Genomic DNA, 19,765 nt, shown 5'->3' on the forward strand with positions numbered 1-19,765 from the left:
TTATAATTCGATTGAATTTATGGTCTTTTCCCAGGGATCACAAACTCCATAACACCTAGACATCCTATACCTCCCCTGATCACTTGGGCAGGAGTGACACGCCCCCCCCCAGTGGGCTGAGCCCTCCTACACCAACAATTAACCAAGAAAATGCCTCAAAGACTTGCCTACAGAGCAATCTGATGAAGGCATTTTCTCAGTTGAGATTTCCCTCTACCCAGATGGCCCTAGTTTACATCAAGTTTACAAAAAAAACTAACCATCACAGCAACCGTGACACAGATACTCCATCCCCCTCCAGACAGGCTCTCTCCTCCTGCTCTAACCAGCACCTTTCCCCGTACCCCTTCAGGTCATTCTCTTGGGATCCCATAGGACTCTACAGCACCCACTCTTGTCCCTCGACATCATTGGTGAAGACACTGCGGCTGTAGCTACTCTGCATTCACAAATTGTGTAACTCAAACAGGAGCTGTGCCGTTGCTAATGGTGACAGCAGTAACCTTGTGGACTCTCAACTCTATGGATATGCATTCAGCATGGGTCAGGCATTGCTCTAAGCTCTATGCACCTTTTACCTCACCTAATCTTCACTCACCCTATGAAGCCAGCAGTCTCTTCACACAGTTTACAAACTCTTTTTTTTTTTTTTTTTTTTTTTTTGGTTTTTCCGAGACAGGGTTTCTCTGTGTAGTTTTGGTGCCTGTCCTGGATCTCATTATAGACCAGGCTGGTCTTGAACTCACAGAGATCTGCCTGGCTCTGCCTCTCGAGTGCTGGGAATAAAGGTGTGCGCCACCACCGCCTGGCTCATTTTACAAACTCTTAACTTCAGAAATCACTCTTCTTAGGATGTGGCCTACAGGCTCTGCTCCTGAACATATAAGATGCTATATATTCAAAGATATTTATCATAGTGTCACTTCTAATGTACAAATGTTGGAAATAACTAGTCAGGAGCAATGCTGTAGGCCTGGAGTCCTAGCTACTCCACAGACTCAGCTAGGGAGTGTTTGAGCCCAAGAGTTCAAGGTCAGCCTGGGCTACAGACTTAGACATTGTCTCAAAAGAAGAAAGAAAAAAGATATATAAACAAATGGTATTGAGTGCCTTCCCTTGGGTACGCATGCGTGCGTGCATAGAAATGCAAGGGTGTGTGGAAGTTAAGCTATGTGTGGAGTTTATAGCTAGGGTGAGTTCTGCTGTGCACCCCAAAACAAAATGCTGGGGCTTCAGTGATTCTCTCTCTCTCTCTCTCTCTCTCTCTCTCTCTCTCTCTCTCTCTCTCTCTCTCTCTCTCTCTCTCTCTCTCTCTCTCTCTCTCTCTCTCTCTCTCTCTCTCTTCAAGACAAGGGTTTCTCTGTGTGTCCCTGCCTGTCCTGGAACTCGCTCTGTAGGCCAGACTTTGTTGACCACAAGCATCTGCCTGGGCAGAGCCTCCTGGGCTTCAGTTTTCAAAGACTCTGTTAGTGTCTGTGACTGCTGCCTGCCCTCCGACCAGCAGAGGGCACCGTCCTCCCATCCCAACTTTTCAGTCCCGCAGAAACGCTCGTCCAGAAGTTCCGCCCCCGGCGGAAGTCGTGCAGCTGGGCATCCCGGAAGTTAGCCGTATCTGCAGGCATGGGTGCTGCGGGCCGAGGTGGAGCGCACCGGCGCATGGCTCGCCCGAAACGTAACGGCGGCTGCCGTGGTCCGGGCGGCGGGGAGGGGGCCCTGAAGCGGCTGCGGCTGGCCGTGGAGGACTTCGTGCGAGCTACCTCCGAGAGCGAGACCCTCGGAGGCCGCGAGGGCCAGGGCGCTGTGGCGCGCTCCCGGCCCAGCGGGCGAAAGAGCCGCAAGGAGCTTCGTAAGGAGAAGCGACACCTGAGGAAAGCGCGGCGCCTGCAGAGGACGGTGGGCTCCGGGTCCGGGGACCAAGAGGCCAGTGTCGGCCTTACCGGAGGCCGGGAGGCTCCGCCGCCCTCCGAGACGCGACCGACCCCTGCCTCGGCCACAGCGAACCCCGCCAAGGCCAAGGCTTCCTCCGCTAACATTAAGGCCACGGCGACCCAGGCTAAGGCTAAGACTTCCTCTTCCAAGGCCACGGCGATCTCAACTAAGGCCAAGGCTCAAAGTGCCCCTGGAAAACCCGGTCCCGCCACCGCCGCCGCCGCCGCCCGGAAACGGGCTCTTCTAGCGGCCAACGAGGAGGAGGACCGAGAGATCCGAAAGCTGGAGCGGTGCCTCGGCCTGAACAAGCGCAAGAAGAAGGGCGACGGCAGCTCGGTGCCGCTCAGCTTCGCGCGCGACGGGCTGGATTACATTCTGGGGGCCCTGGAATGCGGGAGAGGCGGCGGCCTGTACGAAAGCAGCAGCGAGGAGGAGGAGGAGGAGGAAGAAAAGGTGGAGGCTGGACAGACACTCTTGGAGAGTGACCTAGAGAACAGTTCCGAGGAAAGTGAGGAGGACTCGGACTCGCAAGCGGATCAGGAGGATGTAAACTCGCAAAGGGAGAAAGAAGCAGAAGTTGAGACGCTAGAAAGCAAAGGGAATAAGAGAGTCCGTTTTGCAGAGGCCGTAGAAAAGAGCGAAAGTTCTTCGGAAGATGACACAGAACATCAGGTATGACATCAACAACCTGTAGGCCCTCTGGGCTGTCATTCCAAACGGGGTGAGGGAGAGGGGCAGGGTACCGAACAGTATTGGCGGTGACACACAGTGGCAGCCACGGCCTGCTGAAGGGAAGGCCGACCCAGGCCATTGCAGGCATTCACACAGTGGAACTTCACTTTGTCACACAACCGTGGCCTGTAGTGATAGCTGCTCCAAATCCTCATGAGGGTAGTATTTAGAGTAAATAACGTGGAAAAATACTAAATTTGTCCACTCTAAATTTTTTGCAATTTTATTCCTATCTTCAAGGAAAGTCGCTGTGTTGAAAGTGGTGAAAAATACATCCCACCTCGGTTGAGGGGCGAGGAGACAGTGAATGCCCACAAGAAAGAAGAGCTGGAAAGGCTGAAGAAGCACGTTAAAGGCCTAATTAACAGGTAACCTGACAGAATTATTATTATTTAACTATAGAAACCATCTAAAGAGCAAACGATGGGGCTAGGACTAGACAGTGTTTTGGATCCTTGTTCTTGGTGTGAGATAACTGGACCTAACCTTGAAGAGGTAGGATGCTCAGCTTTTGATATTGCCCTTTCCATGTTTGAAGACCTCCCACCAGTCGTTCTTAGAAGCAGGAAGGAACAGGGAGGGCAGGGTTCTGTGTTATCCAGGAATGACCCAGATGAAGTCACCCCTCCCTGCAAAAGTGAATTCATCTGGTGGTGAACAGGGTCTCAGCTACCATCTGTTTTTTTTTTTTTATAATTCATTTTAAGAATAAAATATCAGAAGGTTCATTGGAAGCCACGCGGGTGGGAATTTGTCACCTTTCCTGTTGGCTGCCTAGATTTAACAGATGAGTCGGAGTCGCTTGTCTAAAGCCCCTTCTTCACTTCTTCATGTCCCTCACTCAGCCTCACTCAGGTCTCTAAAGATGACCACTGTCCTGGCCTCTAGCACCTCGTCTAAGTTTGTCAGATTTCAAATATATTGTCCTTTGTTGCTCAACTTGTTGTTATAGATCACTGGGAGTTGCAAAGACAGTGTAGGGAGGTCCTTAGAGGAATCACTCCCAGCCTCTACTACAGTTAGAGAGAGAGAGAGAGAGAGAGAGAGAGAGAGAGAGAGAGAGAGAGAGAGAGAAGTGGGGGTGTGGCTAAGTCAGTAGAGTCCTCATCTAACATGCACAAAGCCTGAAGCCCTAGCTTGCCAAACCACATAAACCAAGCATGGTCGTGCATGCCTGTAATGCTGTAATCCCAGGACTCTGGAGGTACATGGAGGAGGATCAGAAGTTCAAGATCACCCTTGGATATGTAGGAAATTTGAGACCAGTTTTGGACACATGAGACCCTGTCTCAAATGAAACTGACACACAGCTCCACAGTTTTTTCAGGTCTCATCCTTTTTACAGGAGAGAGGTTGAGACTGAATCTGTGCGGTTTTGTCAAATGAAGATTTGGGAGACTGCCACCAATATCAAGATGCATGGCTGTTCTATCACAAAAGACTCCCGTGCCAGCCTTTGTCACGCCTCCTCTTCCCTCCTCTGTGCTTTTTCTTTTTCATTAAGACTCATGCTGTTTCCATAATATCCTGTAATTCCACCATTGCCTGTTGTTTTGACAGCAGGTTCAGTATTAAGCACAGGTACACAGTGTATATAGGAAATATACACAAAAAAGAATGTATCAGTAACACTTTGCTCATACTCCACTGCAGGTTGAGTGAGCCAAACATGGCATCTATAAGTGGGCAGCTGGAGGAGCTGTACATGGCCCACAGCAGGAAGCACATGACCGACACCCTGACCTCTGCCCTCATGGATGCCTGTGTCACTGCCTCAGCTATGCCCAGCAGACTGATGATGGAGCATGTCCTCTTAGTCAGCATCCTTCACCACACGGTTGGAATAGAGGTACCCCTGTGCCCTTTCTCCATACACTGACTGTGTTGTGTGGAATAGTATTCTAGCATGGAGTCGGTGAGTTTGAGAAGTTAAGGCATTGGGAAGCTCAGGGCAGAGGAGAGAGGGCCTAACTACCTCAAAAGCCCTGCTGTGCAAGATCTACATTGGCTGTCCCAGGAATTGTGCTTCTGTAGTGCGTCCCCCACCCCAAGGGCTATGCTTATTTTCATGTGGGAATGCCTGAGTCCATTTTCTTGCCATTACAAAGTGTAATGGACGCCCTGGACAGCTTTCCTGGTGCCCCATAATCACAGTAATTGACGCTATTCTATGGCTGTTGTGGTGCCTCCCCCATCCTGTACCACACTGGGACAGTTTAGCAGACTTAATCTAAGTGATTTGAGTGCAGACAGCATTTCAGTGAGTTATTTTAAAAGTCATAGATATGACCACCACAGAACATCAGGAATTTACTTGATTTGAAAACCTGAAATTATTGGTCCTACTTCCCATTTAAACCTCTGCTAATAGCATGAAGGACAATGAGATGACTTGTTCAAGGGGAAGTCATTAGAGTACTTTAGCTAATGGCGTCCACTAAAGCTTGTGCCAGATATGCTGCGTTCTCAGGATGCTGGTTCCCATTAAACTGCACTGAGAAAAACCTCCTAGGAACTCATGGAAGAAAAAGAATATGAAAGCTGTTCTCAGCTACTGTGTGCCTTTTCTCAATCACTTAACATTCAGGCCTTTGCAGATTTATGCTAAAATTCACATACCAGAATCAGTGTTGGCAACGTGAGTTTTTTTCCTATCTCTAAGTTATACTAGTATGATTAATTTTAGAAACATTAATAGAATTTAAATTTTAGCCTGTTACATAATTGCACCTATTTGTGTGCTGAAAATATACTTGAATTAGGGTCTCAATGTTTCTTGCTCTCGGAAGCATCCTGACTCTGTTAACATTTTACATGAGATGAGATGGTGGTGCTACTAGGAGAGGGTGTACTTAGGTTTCTCTGTTGCTGGAGAGCTCTCCAGGTCCCACCAAGCCCCGCAGTCCCACAACCCACATATAAAATAATCACTCAGACGCTTATATTACTTATAAACTGTATGGCCGTGGCAGGCTTCTTGCTAACTGTTCTTATATCTTAAATCAACCCATTTCTATAAATCTATACCTTGCCATGTGGCTCGTGGCTTACTGGCATCTTTACATGCTGCTTGTCCTGGCTGTGGCTGGCAGTGTCTCCCCCTCCTTCTTCTTGTTCCCTCAATTTTCCTCTTTCCTTGTCCCGCCTATACTTCCTGCCTGGTCACTGGCCAATCAGTGTTTTATTTATATAGAGCGATATCCATAGCATTTCTCTCCAGGGAATCAAGCCTCAGGCCTTTAGTCTGGGCTTCCAGAAATCAGTATTGCCAGTCTTTCTAGCTTCATGGTTTTGCAGTCTAGCAAACCTGTGTGTACTTGCCCATTACACTCTGGGCTGAATGTGGATCATCTGCCCTTGTACGTCTACATGTCTTACCTAATGTGAATTTTAGCATAAATATGCACAGGTCCAACTAACATTAAAACAGATTTCGACTAGCAGACCACAGCCTGCTCGCTCACCCCTGCCTAGTTCCTGGAGATCCAGACCAAATGCTGGGACTCACAGCCAGTGATGCCTACCCTGCCAGTCTGTCCTCAGTCACTCTCAGGAGCAGCCCCTTCTTTCCCGTCTGTCACAGCTGCCTTACTCATCTCCCAGCTGGGTATCCTGCAGGAGGAAGTAGTCACAAGATGATGCTACCAGCAGGAGTGACCACCATTTCTACCTTCAGTTTTCACTGCCTTCGTTCAGATCCACCACAGGTTGATCTGGCCTCTTCTTCCCCAGCATACACTGGAATTGTAAATCAAATGTTCTAGAACAGCAAAAGGACACACCATAGTGACCTTGCCCAGCTTCATCAGGCATCTGCGGGTTCTTGGCCCACTGCTGTCCCCTGACTGTCACCCTTACATGGATTCTGACATCAAACTTGGGGCATCAGGTGGGAAGCAAGCTCCTTTATGCGGAGCCATCTTGCCATCAGTTTTTTTAAAGAAATTTTTTTTAAACATTTATTTATTTATTATGTATATAGTGTTCTGCCCACACGTGTCCTTGCAGGCCAGAAGAGGGCACCAGATCTCATTACAGGTAGTTGTGAGCCACCATGTGGTGCTGGGAATTGAACCCAGGTCCTTTGGAAGAGAGCTCAGTGCTCTTAACCACTGAGCTATCTCTCCAGCCAGCCCTAAAGAAGTTTTTCTAGGGAGCCACAATGACATCTGGCTAAAACCCACTTTGTTGTTGATTCTAGAGAAATGAGAGTATTTTTACAGAAAAGATTTGTATGCTGAGGCAGGCACTCAGTACTGTGTTGATTATTAGAATCTCCTCATCAGTATGTGAAGCCTGAGTTACTAGAGTCTTAGTTACCAGCTCCCTGCTGGAGCCCTTACCCCACCTGCACTCATGTTGTGCTTTACAGGTGTTTGTGCAGTTTGACAGGCAGGTCCCAGGATGACATGATGACATTTCTTCATCTCCTTCAGGTTGGTGCTTGCTTCCTTGAGGCTGTGGTGAAGAAGTTTGATGATGTCTATAAAGATGGAGGTGAGGGGAAAGAACTGGACAACCTGTTTACCATGATTGCCCATTTGTACAACTTCCACGTGGTACAGTCTCTCCTCATCTTTGACATTTTGAAGAAGCTTGTTGGAACTTTTACAGAAAAAGACATTGAGCTGATCCTGCTGATGCTGAAAAATGTGGGCTTTGCATTGAGAAAAGATGATGCTTTGTCACTTAAGGAGCTGATCACAGAAGCCCAGGCCAAGGCCAGTGGGGCAGGCAGCAAGTTTCAGGACCAGAACAGGGTAGGAGTGCCACTCGCCCTGCTGAGTACCCGTGAAGCACGTAGAGTGACAGCGTCAATGAGTGTCTGGCTGAACGCTCGTTCATGCCCTAATGCTCTTTGTTCTCTTCTGCCTTTCCTAGCACTGTGCCTTTGTCTTTAGTCTGCAAACTGACTTTGGTTTTGAGGGGTTTGTTTTTGTTTCCTTGCATTTTTGAGATGAAGTCTCACTATGTAGCCCAAGCTGGCCTCAGGCTCATGATCCTCCTCTGAGTGCTGGGGTTACAGGTGTGTACCACCATATGATGCTTGAACTTTGTTTTTTCGTTAAGAACCCATACATATTTTATGATATAACTGATTTGTTTGCCCTCTCAGAAGCTGTTTCCCAGGCCTTGGTGTCAGCCTGGGTCGGTTGTGTGGCACTGTGTCTGAGCAGCAGAGGCTTAGTCTTGCCAGCCAGTTTCCTCTATAAAATGGGCTCACAGCTCCCACCCCATCTGAGGGCTTAGGACAGTACCCGAGAAACCCCCAGGGAGGAAGGAGAATGTGACCTGTCGAAGAGCACCAGTGTGGGTACCTGGGGGGTTTGACCAGAGAGGAGAGGAGAGGGCCCAAGGAGCCAGGTTTTTTTTTTCCCTTGGGTGGAGGAAGATCTGAGCAGATAGTTATTATAAGGCAGATGGTCTTCTTTGGGGGCCACTTTGACCTCATTGTAGAAAAGATGAGAAATGGCCAGAGCAGGGGAAAGGACTTCAGGAATCTCGAAACAACGGTAGCATGTGTGAGTGTGGTGGCAGTGGATGTAGCCTTGGGAGTCAGAAGTAAGTGACTTGGAGGAGCAGGAACATGGGATGGGAATTTGGGGTCATCCTGCAGGATATACAGGAAGAGATCTGAGGCTGGAAGAGAAGATTATTCCCTTCTGGATATTCAACTTGGCATCTAGATAAGTCTTGAAGAGGGATTTGCCACAAAGGATTCTGGGTCACCCTCATACTAGGGCTGGGGTTGTGGGAGTGGAGGAGAGAGAAGTCCTCTGGATAGTGAGCCACGTCTGTTTTAAAATACTCCGCAAAATGAGGTGTTAAAGGTATCACAGACCGGGCTGGAGAGATGGCTCAGCGGTTAAGAGCACTGCCTGTTCTTCCAGAGGTCCTGAGTTCAATTCCCAGCAACCACGTGGTGGCTCACTACCATCCGTAATGAAATCTGGTGCCCTCTTCTGGCCTGCAGGTGTATATGCAGACAGAACACTGTATACATAATAAGTAAAAATAAATCTTTTAAAAAAAAAAAAAAAAAAAAGGTATCACAGACCACCTCCAGGCTATCGGGGTTCTCATCAGTGGGGACCATGTGCTTCAGCCAAGATATGTCTTGCCCATGGCATCCCCAGTAACTGTTAAATGATGAGTTCGGTTACTTCTCCTTTAAGGTGCGGTTCATGTTGGAGACAATGCTGGCTCTGAAAAACAATGACATGCGTAAAATCCCTGGCTATGATCCGGAGCCTGTGGAGAGACTAAGGAAGTTACAGAGGACTCTGGTGAGTGACACCCTATTTTGGTTTGTCCTGAGTCGCCATACCATCATGGACCCATTGTGACTGTGGTCACACTATGTGCAGCTCAAGTCTTAGAAACTATATGTCTGTAGTGAGACCGTGGAACCTCCATGCACAGGAATCATCAAGTTGGTTGGATGCCCAGTATGAGTCTGCTGAGGTGCTAAGCTAAGGCTGTATGATAGGATCCTCTATTGATACTCAGAAGGCCAGACCCCACCTAGGACCAGGAAGCTCCTGCCGTACAGTGTGAGATGGTTACCAAGGTCGTTCTTGTCTTTAGTCACATAGTCGTTGTAGAGCCCAGGTCACACACATGTGGATAAGGAACCCATAGACTTCACAAACAGCACGAGAGTTGACGGCTCTTTCTGGCCTTTTTCCAAACAGGCTAACTGTTGCGGTTGTCCATGATTCATTGCCACAATCCTACACCCACACTGCCATTTTCAAACAAAGCATGACAGAAGTGCGAGCGTGAGCCAGTGGAAGCACTTCATGACGCCTTTTCTTTTCATCAGGTACGCAGTGCTGGCTCAGGTTCTGAGACTCAGCTTCGAATCTCCTGGGATGGCATCCTAAATGCAGAGCAGACTGGTCGCTGGTGGATTGTGGGGTCTGCATGGAGTGGGACCCCAATGATCGACAGCAGTCATCAAACACTTGTACAGAAGCCACTTGGAGGAACGGTATGAGGACCCAGTTGGCTGCCTGGCCTGCTGTGTCAGCAGTCTGCTCTGCCTCCACCAGCTCCCGGTATTCCCGAGTGTCCTTGGAGTGTACCGGACAGGCCTGTCAGGAGGCCTCATAGAAGTAACTTCTGTTATTCCCGAGTGTCCTTGGAGTGTACCGCACAGGCCTGTCAGGAGGCTTCATAGAAGTAACTTCTGTTATTCCCGAGTGTTCTTGGAGTGTACCGCACAGGCCTGTCAGGAGGCCTCATAGAAGTAGCTCCCGTTATTCCCGAGTGTTCTTGGAGTGTACCGCACAGGCCTGTCAGGAGGCCTCATAGAAGTAGCTCCCGTTATTCCCGAGTGTTCTTGGAGTGTACTGCACAGGCCTGTCAGGAGGCTTCATAGAAGTAGCTCCTGTCAACATAGGATTCAGTCCATTCCTCTGCTTCTTCAGAATTTTTAAAAGTTCCAAAACCTGCTGGGTGGTGGTGGCAGAGGCTGGTGGATCTCTGTGAGTTCGAGGACAGCCTGATCTATAGAGTGAGTTACAGGACAGCCAGGGCTACACAGTGAAACCCTGTTTCAAAAAACAGAAATGAACAAAAAAAGTTCAAAAACCCAATTCAAACAAAATCTAGAAATGGAGTGGAAAGAGAAAAGGTGAAAATGAAACTCCTTTGAGAGGTGCTGTTGTTAGAACTAAGGCACATGCTGTTCCAGGAGGTGTATGTTCCAGTCCCTACTGTGGGTTCAAGTGTGACTCCAATTTCCTTGTTGACTTTCTTCCTGGGGACTGTGGTCTCACTTACTAATTCTGGCTCCCAGGCACTGGTAGCTGCTTGTATCTGTACTTGATCTTTGATGCACAAATCTGACCCAAGGAGCAGATCCACCTCCTGAGAAGGCTCCCACTGAGCTTTTCTCCCTGTAGGAGTTGCCTAAGAATACAGACTGGCATTTACATGCATACATGTACATATGGTTTACAGTCACATTGTGCTCATATGTGTGTTACACTTCAGAAATTCAAGTTCAGAAACATGCTGTGCTAAGGAACAGTGTCCTGTTTCTGAGGAGACTCCTTGCGTCCGGATGATGGGAGGGTCTGGACACGTTCTCTTTCTTTTCAGGTTAGCGCCAAGATGCTGGAGCTTGCAAGGAAGCAGAGAATGAACACTGATGTCAGGAGGAACATATTCTGCACTATAATGACAAGTGAGGACTTCTTGGATGCTTTTGAAAAGCTGCTGAAGTAAGCCTTGCTGTGAACATTTTGGTCTGTTATTTAATAGACATAACGAAGTACGTTGATCTAGCTTTTAACTTCGGGGTAATTTGAGCCACTTTTTCATTACTTTCCTCTCACCTGGGTTTCTGGGTCCCATGTGAACCTCATAAGACATTGATCCCTACTAGTATGCCCTTGGTAAGTAGCATGTGTAGCATGAGGTGAGAGCTTGGCTGGCAGTGTTAGGTAACCAGCCACCTGATAGTCTGTCGGGGTTGTTGGTTGTCAGGATTGTTGTCTCTTTCTGACTTAATTAGTTGTAAATTTTACCAAGGGTCTCTAAACAATTGGATCTTAAATCCTTCCTTTATCTGCTTCAAACTTAGAAATAAGTGGAAGTCTGATGACTGGGTTTTCTGAACTGGGCCTTGTTGATGTGGAAACCTTGAGCTTGTTCATGTTTCTGAGACCTTACTATTTGCTGAATGTCGGTAGCACTGAGTCTCCCTGTCAGTGTCTGTCTCTGAGGACTTTGTTAAAGGAAGATTATCCTGTCCAGTCAAAGGGTCAGGCTTGTCCATTGCTAGTCCACTTTGTATCACTGTGACAGATGCCTGAGAAAATCAACCAGAAGGAGAAAGAGTTATGTGGACCTATAGTTTTAGTCCACAGTCACTTGGTCCTGTTGCTCTGGTAGTGGTGGGATAATACATCATTGCAGAAATGTGTGGTGGAAGAGACCTGCTAATTTCGTGGAAGCTGGCAAGCAGAAAGAAGACCCAGCTTCCCTGTATCCCCTTGAAGGGCATGTCCCCAGTGACCTGACTTCCCTTCCACTAGGCTTCCTCAAGGTTCCTTCACCTCCAGTAGCACCATGGGCTAGGGACCGAGCCCTCAACACATGACCTTTGAGAAATGTTCCAGTTCTGACTGATGTCCTTTAAGCCAAAAAGGATTTCCTTCACCATTCTTATGGCTTAGTTAGCATTAAGTTGACACGGCCTAGAGTCACCTGAAAAGAATCTCAGTAGAGTAATTGTGCATATTAAGGGACTGTCTTAACTGATGCAAAACTCAGCCACTGTGGGTGGCATCATCCCAAGCAGGTGGTGCTGGGTCAAATAAGAACTAGCCTAGCATGAGTAAGCCAGAGGGTAAGCCAGTAAACAGCATTCCTCTGTGCTTCTTACCCTGACTTGTCTCGGTGATAGATTGTGACCTAAAAGTCAGCCATAAACACTTTCCTCCTCAAGTCCCTATTCATCACAGTATTTTTACCAGAAAAACACAAGGAAACTAGAACATCTTAGTTAATTTCAGTGTTTTCAAACCTTCATCATTGCTGGGCATGGTGGTGCAACCTATCATCCTAGCACTTGCGAGGCTAAAGCTGGAGAATCTTACTTCCCGAGTCAGCTAGGATACAAAAGAAAACGCATGTCAGACTTAACAGTGACTCCCTGCCCGCCCCACTTTTATTCATGAAAATCATTAGCCAGGCCAGGATTGTAAGTCAACTGTGTGAGGCCCTTGACCCCAGCATTCCAGCATTGCAGATTTTTTTTTTTTCTTAAATCATTGTCTGTTCTTGTAGCCATGTAACCCCATGGAAGGTGCAGTACAGCTGGAATGAAACTGGCTCTTTGGGGGGCCCACGTCCACCTTGAACAGCTACTGTTTGTGTTGGGTTTTGTTTGTTGCTGGGGAAGGTGTGGGAGTAACATGGCAGCAGAGTTGCTGTTTGTCTCCTAAGTCACAGAACATCTGCCTTTGTCTACAGCTACTGGATTCAGAGGAAAGTCAGCTGGGGCTAGGGACATGGCTCAGTGCTAGAGGGTTTGCTCGGCATGAACAAGGCTATGGGTTCAACTCCTGATGCCCCCCAAAAGAAAAAAGATAATCAGTTGTTTTTAATCATCAAAAACTCAAAGGCTGTGTGTTCTTCCACTGATGGGTAGACTGGCTGTGGGTCCTCTAGGTGCATGGGTTCCTTGTCAGTCGGCTCGCAGAAGACTAAGCAGCGAGGCCCACACCAGCATGGGTGCTTCTAAAATAGTCTTGCCCTGAACAAGGACCCAGACTTGAACAGCTACTTCCTGACTGTTGACGCAGCAGAACTAGAGGCACACAAAACACATCTGTGGTGGCCTATGTTTCAGGGAGAGTGCCCTGCTGCAGAGGAAGGAAGCGGGTGTAGGGGCTGTAGAACTTCCATGATTCCACTGTGGTGGTTACTACCTGACCTTGTAGGCCTAGCCACACTCACAGGATTGTACACAGGAAAGAATGCATTTTGTTGTGAGTTTTACCTGGGGGAAGGGTGTTTTGGGGGTTTGAGACAGGTCTCCCTGTGTAGGTCAAGCTGGTATTGAGCTCACAAATCTCCCACCTCAGTTTCCTGGGTATTAGGTTATTGTTACACAGCACCACAGCTGTCACATTAAGTCATAAAAGTCAAAGTGTCAAGTGTGGTGGTGCACACCTTTAATCCCAACACTCGGGAGGCCGAGGCAGGTGGATCTCCGAGTTCAAGGCCAACTTGGTCTACAGAGCAAGTCCCAGGACAACCAGGGCTACACAGAGAAACCCTGTCTTGAAACAAAACAAAAAAAGTCAGAGAGTAAGTGTCTGGTGAGATGGTTCATCATTTAAGAGCACCTGCTACTACTCTTCCACAGACCCAGGTTTGATTACTAGCACCCACGTGGCAGGCAGCTCACAAACACTATCTGTACTCCAGTTGTAGGGCCTCAGATGCCTGCTTTTGGTCCCCATGGGCAGTAGACATACAGGTGATGCACAGACATGTATGCAAGCAAAACACCCATACACATAAAAATAAAAATTTAAAAACATAATTTAAAAAATCAAAAAGTAAAGTCATTACCTTAACCACATCCAGCTTCATGGCATCACAGGAGAGTCCTCTGTTTTGTCTTCAAGAACCAGTCCTTGGCTTTGTAGCTCTACACTACAGCTCTACAACTTGGAGTTGTATTGTGCCTCACACATTTTGCCATGTTATTAGGAAAACTGAGACCCATAGAAGCTAGGAACAAGACTGGGTTGTGGCCCAATATGTGACTGCACCACCGTCTTTACCAACTCATTTTCCACTGGACCCCTCAGCCAGAGAGGGGCTGATTTTGCCATAAACATGGAAATTAGAATACATTCTTAGTCTGACTGTTTGTCTGCAGACTTGGGCTGAAGGACCAGCAGGAGAGAGAGATTGTTCACATCCTCATGGATTGCTGCCTGCAGGAAAAAACCTACAACCCTTTCTATGCTTTCCTGGCTAGCAAGTTCTGCAACTATGAAAGGAGATTCCAGGTAACTTAGAAGACCACCAGAACATCTCCCTGGCTCATTACAGGAGATCCATGTCCCATCATGGATCTTGTCCATGCTAGGCAGCCAGGCCTTCCTGCATTGGAGAGAAAATGGAACTTACATCCCAAGGCAGCTTGTCTGTCACAGCTAGAAGGATTGTGGCCAGGCTGTCTGGACACCTCTGTAGTGTTTCAGGGCACTGGTCTCTAATAACTGGTTATTGCTACCAACCTTTCTTTAAAGCCGTTGATGAGTAGGACAAAACTACAACCAAAGGGACGTCTATGACGGTTTCAGGAAGGGACAGGGAAGTTGCTTAGTCCTGACTTGGGTTGTTGACGAGGACTAAGAAATAGAGTACCTTTAGCGTATGTTCTTCATGAATTGTTCCACTGGTTTGCCGCATTTTAACTTTTTTCTTCTTTACTGTTAACTAGATGACTTTCCAGTTCAGCATATGGGACAAATTTCGGGACTTAGAAAATTTGCCAGCCACCAAGTTCTCAAATCTGGTTCATCTGGTAGCACACTTGTTGAAGACAAAATCACTTCCACTTTCTATCCTAAAGGTTTGTATAATGCAAGAAATTAGTAAAATTCTTTTATTTGGTGTATTTAAAAAAGTGTATTTTTTGAACTTTTGAAGTGTTTTTTTATTTTTTGAGACAGGGTTTCTCTGTGTAGCCCTGTCTGTCCTGAAACTCACTCTGTAGACGAGGCTGGCCTCAAACTCAGAGATCCTCCTGCCTCTGTCTCCCCAATGCTGGGATTAAAATAGGTGGGTGCCACCACCACCACCACCACCTCTAGCTATGAAAATGTTTTCATTATCATAGCTATCATAGAAAATACCAATCAATACATAATGTAAATTTACTTAGAGAATTAGTGTCTGGTTACAGGGTTTGCATTGTTTTGCTTTACATTACTTTGTGTGTATATGTTTATGTGCATGAGCTTGAATGTGCAGAGGTCAGAAGGCAGCTTTCAGAAATTGGTTCTCTTTCCACCACATGGGTTCTGAGAATCAACTCAGGTCATCGGGCTTGTCAGCGAGTGACTTTACCTGCTGAGCCATCTCTTCAGCCCAGGTTCTTTGATAGTCAAGTCCTAGTTATACAATGCTGCACTGGTCACAGCTCCGCTGGGAGCATAAAGTGAAGTAGGCCTTTGTCTTCAGGGTTATTACTATTGCTGTGATAAACACAGTGACCAAAAGCAACTTGGGGAGGAAGGGGTTTAGTTCACTTACACGTCCAGATAACAGTCCACCACTGAGGGAAGTCAGGACAATGGGTGGGTCCTCCTGAATCAATCTCTACAGCTCATTTTATGGAGATATTTTCTTAACTGAGGCTCCCTCCTCTCAGATGACCCTGGTTTATGTCAGCTTGACATAAAACTAGCTAGGGCAGACTTTCCTCCTTTTAAATACATAGTTGTGGATCTTCACTGCAAAATACCGTAAGGCTGTAAGTTCCCCACCTAAAGCGCCGGTACAGAAGACAGTGAAGCCTAGCACAGGAGCTGGGATTCAAGGTGGGCTGCCAGTATCCTAAGAAATCCAGAAGGAGGTAAATAGCAGAGACAAGTCAGGGTGCTAAGTTCAGTGTCCTGTGGCATTGCTGGTCTGCAGGGCAGCCTCCTATGTCCTGTGTACATTTGTCCTTCCTGCCTTTCGTCCAAGTGTCTGCTGGCAATTCCTTGTGCTTGTGAGAAGTGAGCAGGAGCCAATTGTGGGTGATAGGGCTGTATTAGTCAGGGTTCTCTAGAGTAACAACATATGGAATAAATCTCTTGACATATATAGAAATGCTAATAAAATTGCCTTCCTGTGCCTATATCTGTAAGCAGAGTGTGTGTGGGCATAGCTCAAGCCTCTCTAGGCAGAACCTTGTTACCATACCCTTGGTATGCTTTTTTTTTTTTTTTTAAGAGTATGGGCAATTTTATTAGCATTTTACAGTCTGCGGTCCAGCTAATCCAACAATGGTTGGCTATGAGTATAAAATCCAAGAATCTAATAGTCCCTGAGACCATGAGATTGGATGCCTCAGCTGGTCTACAGTACATAGTGGAATCCCTAAGAAGTAGGCTCCAATGCTAGTGAAGGAATGGACTTGCTAGTAAGGCAGGGCAAGCAGGCAAAGAGCAAAAGCTTCCTTCTTCCATGTCCTATATGGCTTCCAGCAGAAGGCGTGTGCCAGATTAAAGATGTGTCTTCCCATCTCAAGCTCTGGATTAGAAGTGGATCTTTCTATTTCAAATTAAGCAGAAAATCCCTCACAAGTAGGGTTTTAGTTCCAAAACTAAGTTGACAACCAAGAATAGCCAGCACAGAGCTCTGGACACATCCCTGACCTGTTCCTAGTCTCTGGTCTGTGCCCTTGGCTCTTCTCAGGGGAGCCACTCTAATGCGTTCCTTGTTCCTAGGCATGCTTTTGTGCTGTCCTGTGCCTGTATCTGTGGGCAGAGTGTGTGGGGGCATAGCTCAAGCCTCTCTAGGCAGAACCTTGTTACCATACCCTGTACTTGGGCAGCTTTTTTTTTTTTTTTTTTTTAAGAGTATGGGCAATTTTATTAGCATTTTAAAGAGGAAAAACGACTACAGGCAAGCTGTAAAACCTCAGCAGCTGCCTGGAAGAGAGAAGGAAAGTGACCATGCCATTTAAGCTGGCGTGGAGGTCAGTCACAAAACAAAATACGCTTCTGTGGGATGGCATTGGATGCTTTAGAGAAAGAATAAAGAAGCCCAAAATTTTGGGAGGAAAAGCCCAAAGTGTTAAGAAACATGTTTGAAAGAGATGTGAAGCTCTATTTGAATTCAACTTGAGTTTGTGTTTTCTCCATGTTGATGTCTGTGGTTCTCTGTGTAGTGACTTCTGCATGGAAGTCCATGGTGTACATATAGTATGCTTATCCTGCTGCTAAAATTGAGTGAGATGCTTTGTGCAGTTCTTGATGCTTTTCTGGGAAACACATACATGTATGTGTGCTAATTGGCCTCTCCTCTAACCTACACTCTCTGTGTAGAGTTGTCACTCAAGAATGGCCACTTCAGAGGACGGGGCAGTACCTGTTTGCCCTCACTAAGTAAACCTCAGGTTTGGAGTGTGTACCCTGTAGCTGTGATCGCCCTGTGGCTCTCAGCCTAGGAGCCAGCCCACCCTACCAGCAGTACTCGGTGTGCTTGCCAGCAGTCGCTGTTGCAGAGAGCAGGAAGGGTCCCAAATCATGGCAACGCTGAATCAGCAGGATGGTGTTTTCCTATCTCCTGACCCTTAGGTAGTTGAATTCAGTGAATTGGATAAACCCAGAGTCCACTTCCTCCGGAGAGTATTGACTGAGCTGTTGATGGAAACAGAAGAAGACGACCTGGGTTTAATTTTCTCAAGGTACGTGCCCAGTATTTCCTGATAAGACATGGGAAAAGAGCAGATTGTCATTTGAGCAAGCATGGAGGTTATTCCCATTTCACTGCTGTTAGTTTATAAAGCCAGGGTTGTGCCTAGTGCATGATTTTAGACCTAATTCTAAGCTCTAACATTTATGCACTGGATTGAAGAATTGCAAGACTTACCTAATAGAGAGCAGTGGTTTGTAACAGTACATGTGTTAAGCTGTTCTTTGGGTTTCTTTTCATTTTCTTCTTATGAGGCCTCTGTGCTAAGCTTATGCTTCTACCACTGAGCCTCATCCCTAGCCCTCAAGAAGATCTTAAGTGAAAGCTGGGCATCTTGGTTCATACCTGTAATCCCAGAATTTAAGAAGCTGAGGGAGAAGAATTGCTATAAGCTCAAGGCAACCTGGTGAATTTGAGGCCAGACTAGGATACAGAGTAAGGCCCTGTCTCAGAAAAAAAAAGAAAGAAAATTTTTATTTTGCTTTTTGGATTTTTTTGTTCATTTTATTTTGTTTTTGAGACAGGGTCCCACTGTATATCCCTGGCTGGCCTAGAGCTTGCTATGAAGACCAAACTGACCTCGATCTCACAGGTCCACACCTGCCTCTGCCTTACCAGTGCTGGGATTAAAGACAGGCACCACCACACCCAGTAAAAAGAGGTTCTTTTGTGTATGTGTGGTTTTTCAAGACAGGGTTTCTCTGTGTAGTTTTGGTGCCTGTCCTGGATCTATAGACCAGGCTGGCCTTGAAATCACAGAGATCCACCTGACTCTGCCTCCCAAGTGCTGGGATTAAAGGCGTGCACCATCACTACCCAGCCAAAAAGAGGTTCTTAACAAAGAATCCTACTTTAGAAGATACTGGGTACAACCAGTTATGGCAGTATGTGCCAGTAGTCCTAGCACCTCGGAGACTGAGGCAGGAGAGTTCCAAATTTGAAGCCACCCTAGGCTGCTTTGTCCTGAAAAAAAAAAAAAGAAGCCAGGTAAAGTGACACTCATGATCACAGCTTTTCTAGAGGCTGAGCAAAGGAGGATCCTTTGAGTTTGAGTCCAGCTTAGACAGCATAGCAAGGTTCTGCCTAAAAATCGATTTCCTTAAATAAGGGGCAGGGTGGGAGTGTCTCAATAGCAGAGCACTTGTCTGTCTTATACAAGACCTTGGGTCTTATCCCATCATCCAAAAAAACAAATATCTAAAAGTAGATTGTGCCTTGCTGCTTGAGCTAGCAGGCACTGAGATCTGGAAGAGCAGCTCCTCCCTGACCTGTGTCTCCAATTCCCTTTCAGAGTTTCTGACAACCCAAAGCTGGGAATGTTGCAAGAAGGCCTGAAGCTCTTCATCAGCCACTTCTTACTGAAGCACACACAGACTCTCCAGAATGCTGAGGAAGCCAGTCTGCTGAGAGAGAGGGCAGGCCTTGCATCCAAGTCTCTACAGGGCAAAGCCATCCTGAGGATGTAGCCAAAGGATAGGGAGCATTTGACCAAGAGGTGTCACCTGTGAATTCAAAGGCCTGTCCTGCCTCTCTAAGAGCAGGGGAGTTATGCCATGGTCTGTCATGGTTTAAATACTATAGTTTCAGATTTTTTTGAACCCAGGGTTGTACTGTGTATTTGAAATGTATATGTATGTATATAATAGATGAAAGGGAAAGGGGGCCGGGCGGTGGTGGCGCACGCCTTTAATCCCAGCACTCGGGAGGCAGAGCCAGGCGGATCTCTGTGAGTTCAAGGCCGGCCTGGGCTACCAAGTGAGCTCCAGGAAAGGCGCAGAGCTACACAGAGAAACCCTGTCTCGAAAAACCAAAAAAAAAAAAAGAAAGGGAAAGGGAAAGGGGAGAGAAGATGGGGCATTAAGCCATGAGGAGAGGGGGAGATCATAAATTGATGGCTTTTTTATCTTCTGAAATATTGGTTAAAAGTTCAGAAACTGATGGGCTGGAGAGATGGCTCAGAGGTTAAGAGCACTGACTGCTCTTCCAGAGGTCCTGAGTTCAATTCCCAGCAACCACATGGTGGCTCACAGCCACCTAATGAGATCTGGCTCCCTCTTCTGGTCATACATGCTGTATACATAATAAATAAATAAATCTTAAAAAAAAAAAAAAAAAAAAGTTCAGAAACTGAGCCTAGCATGTTGAGCATGCCTCCAATCCC

The 19,765-nt window shown here is 46.9% G+C and overlaps 1 protein-coding gene across 1 annotated transcript; it reads left to right on the plus strand.

The window, feature by feature from the left end:
• The first annotated feature begins 1,601 nt into the window (after positions 1-1,601).
• Positions 1,602-19,260, plus strand: Nom1 (nucleolar protein with MIF4G domain 1). Its single transcript, XM_059256654.1, has 11 exons — positions 1,602-2,601; positions 2,902-3,029; positions 4,315-4,510; positions 7,098-7,421; positions 8,838-8,948; positions 9,488-9,655; positions 10,771-10,892; positions 14,069-14,201; positions 14,639-14,770; positions 17,487-17,596; positions 18,896-19,260. The coding sequence occupies exons 1-11, from the start codon at positions 1,621-1,623 to the stop codon at positions 19,068-19,070; spliced, it is 2,580 nt and encodes an 859-aa protein (XP_059112637.1). The 5' UTR covers positions 1,602-1,620; the 3' UTR covers positions 19,071-19,260.
• The last annotated feature ends 505 nt before the right edge of the window (positions 19,261-19,765 follow it).

Source organism: Peromyscus eremicus, chromosome 3, assembly GCF_949786415.1.
Source record: "Peromyscus eremicus chromosome 3, PerEre_H2_v1, whole genome shotgun sequence".
NCBI classification, from domain to species: Eukaryota; Metazoa; Chordata; class Mammalia; order Rodentia; family Cricetidae; genus Peromyscus; species Peromyscus eremicus.

Bases quoted from the DNA above. Each gene is read 5' to 3' on its own strand.
- Nom1 (XM_059256654.1), top strand. From the start codon at position 1,621: ATGGGTGCTGCGGGCCGAGGTGGAGCGCACCGGCGCATGGCTCGCCCG. The intron at 2,602-2,901 runs GTATGACATCAA...CCTATCTTCAAG, and splicing joins AAGATGACACAGAACATCAG to GAAAGTCGCTGTGTTGAAAG. The intron at 14,202-14,638 runs GTAACTTAGAAG...ACTGTTAACTAG, and splicing joins ACTATGAAAGGAGATTCCAG to ATGACTTTCCAGTTCAGCAT.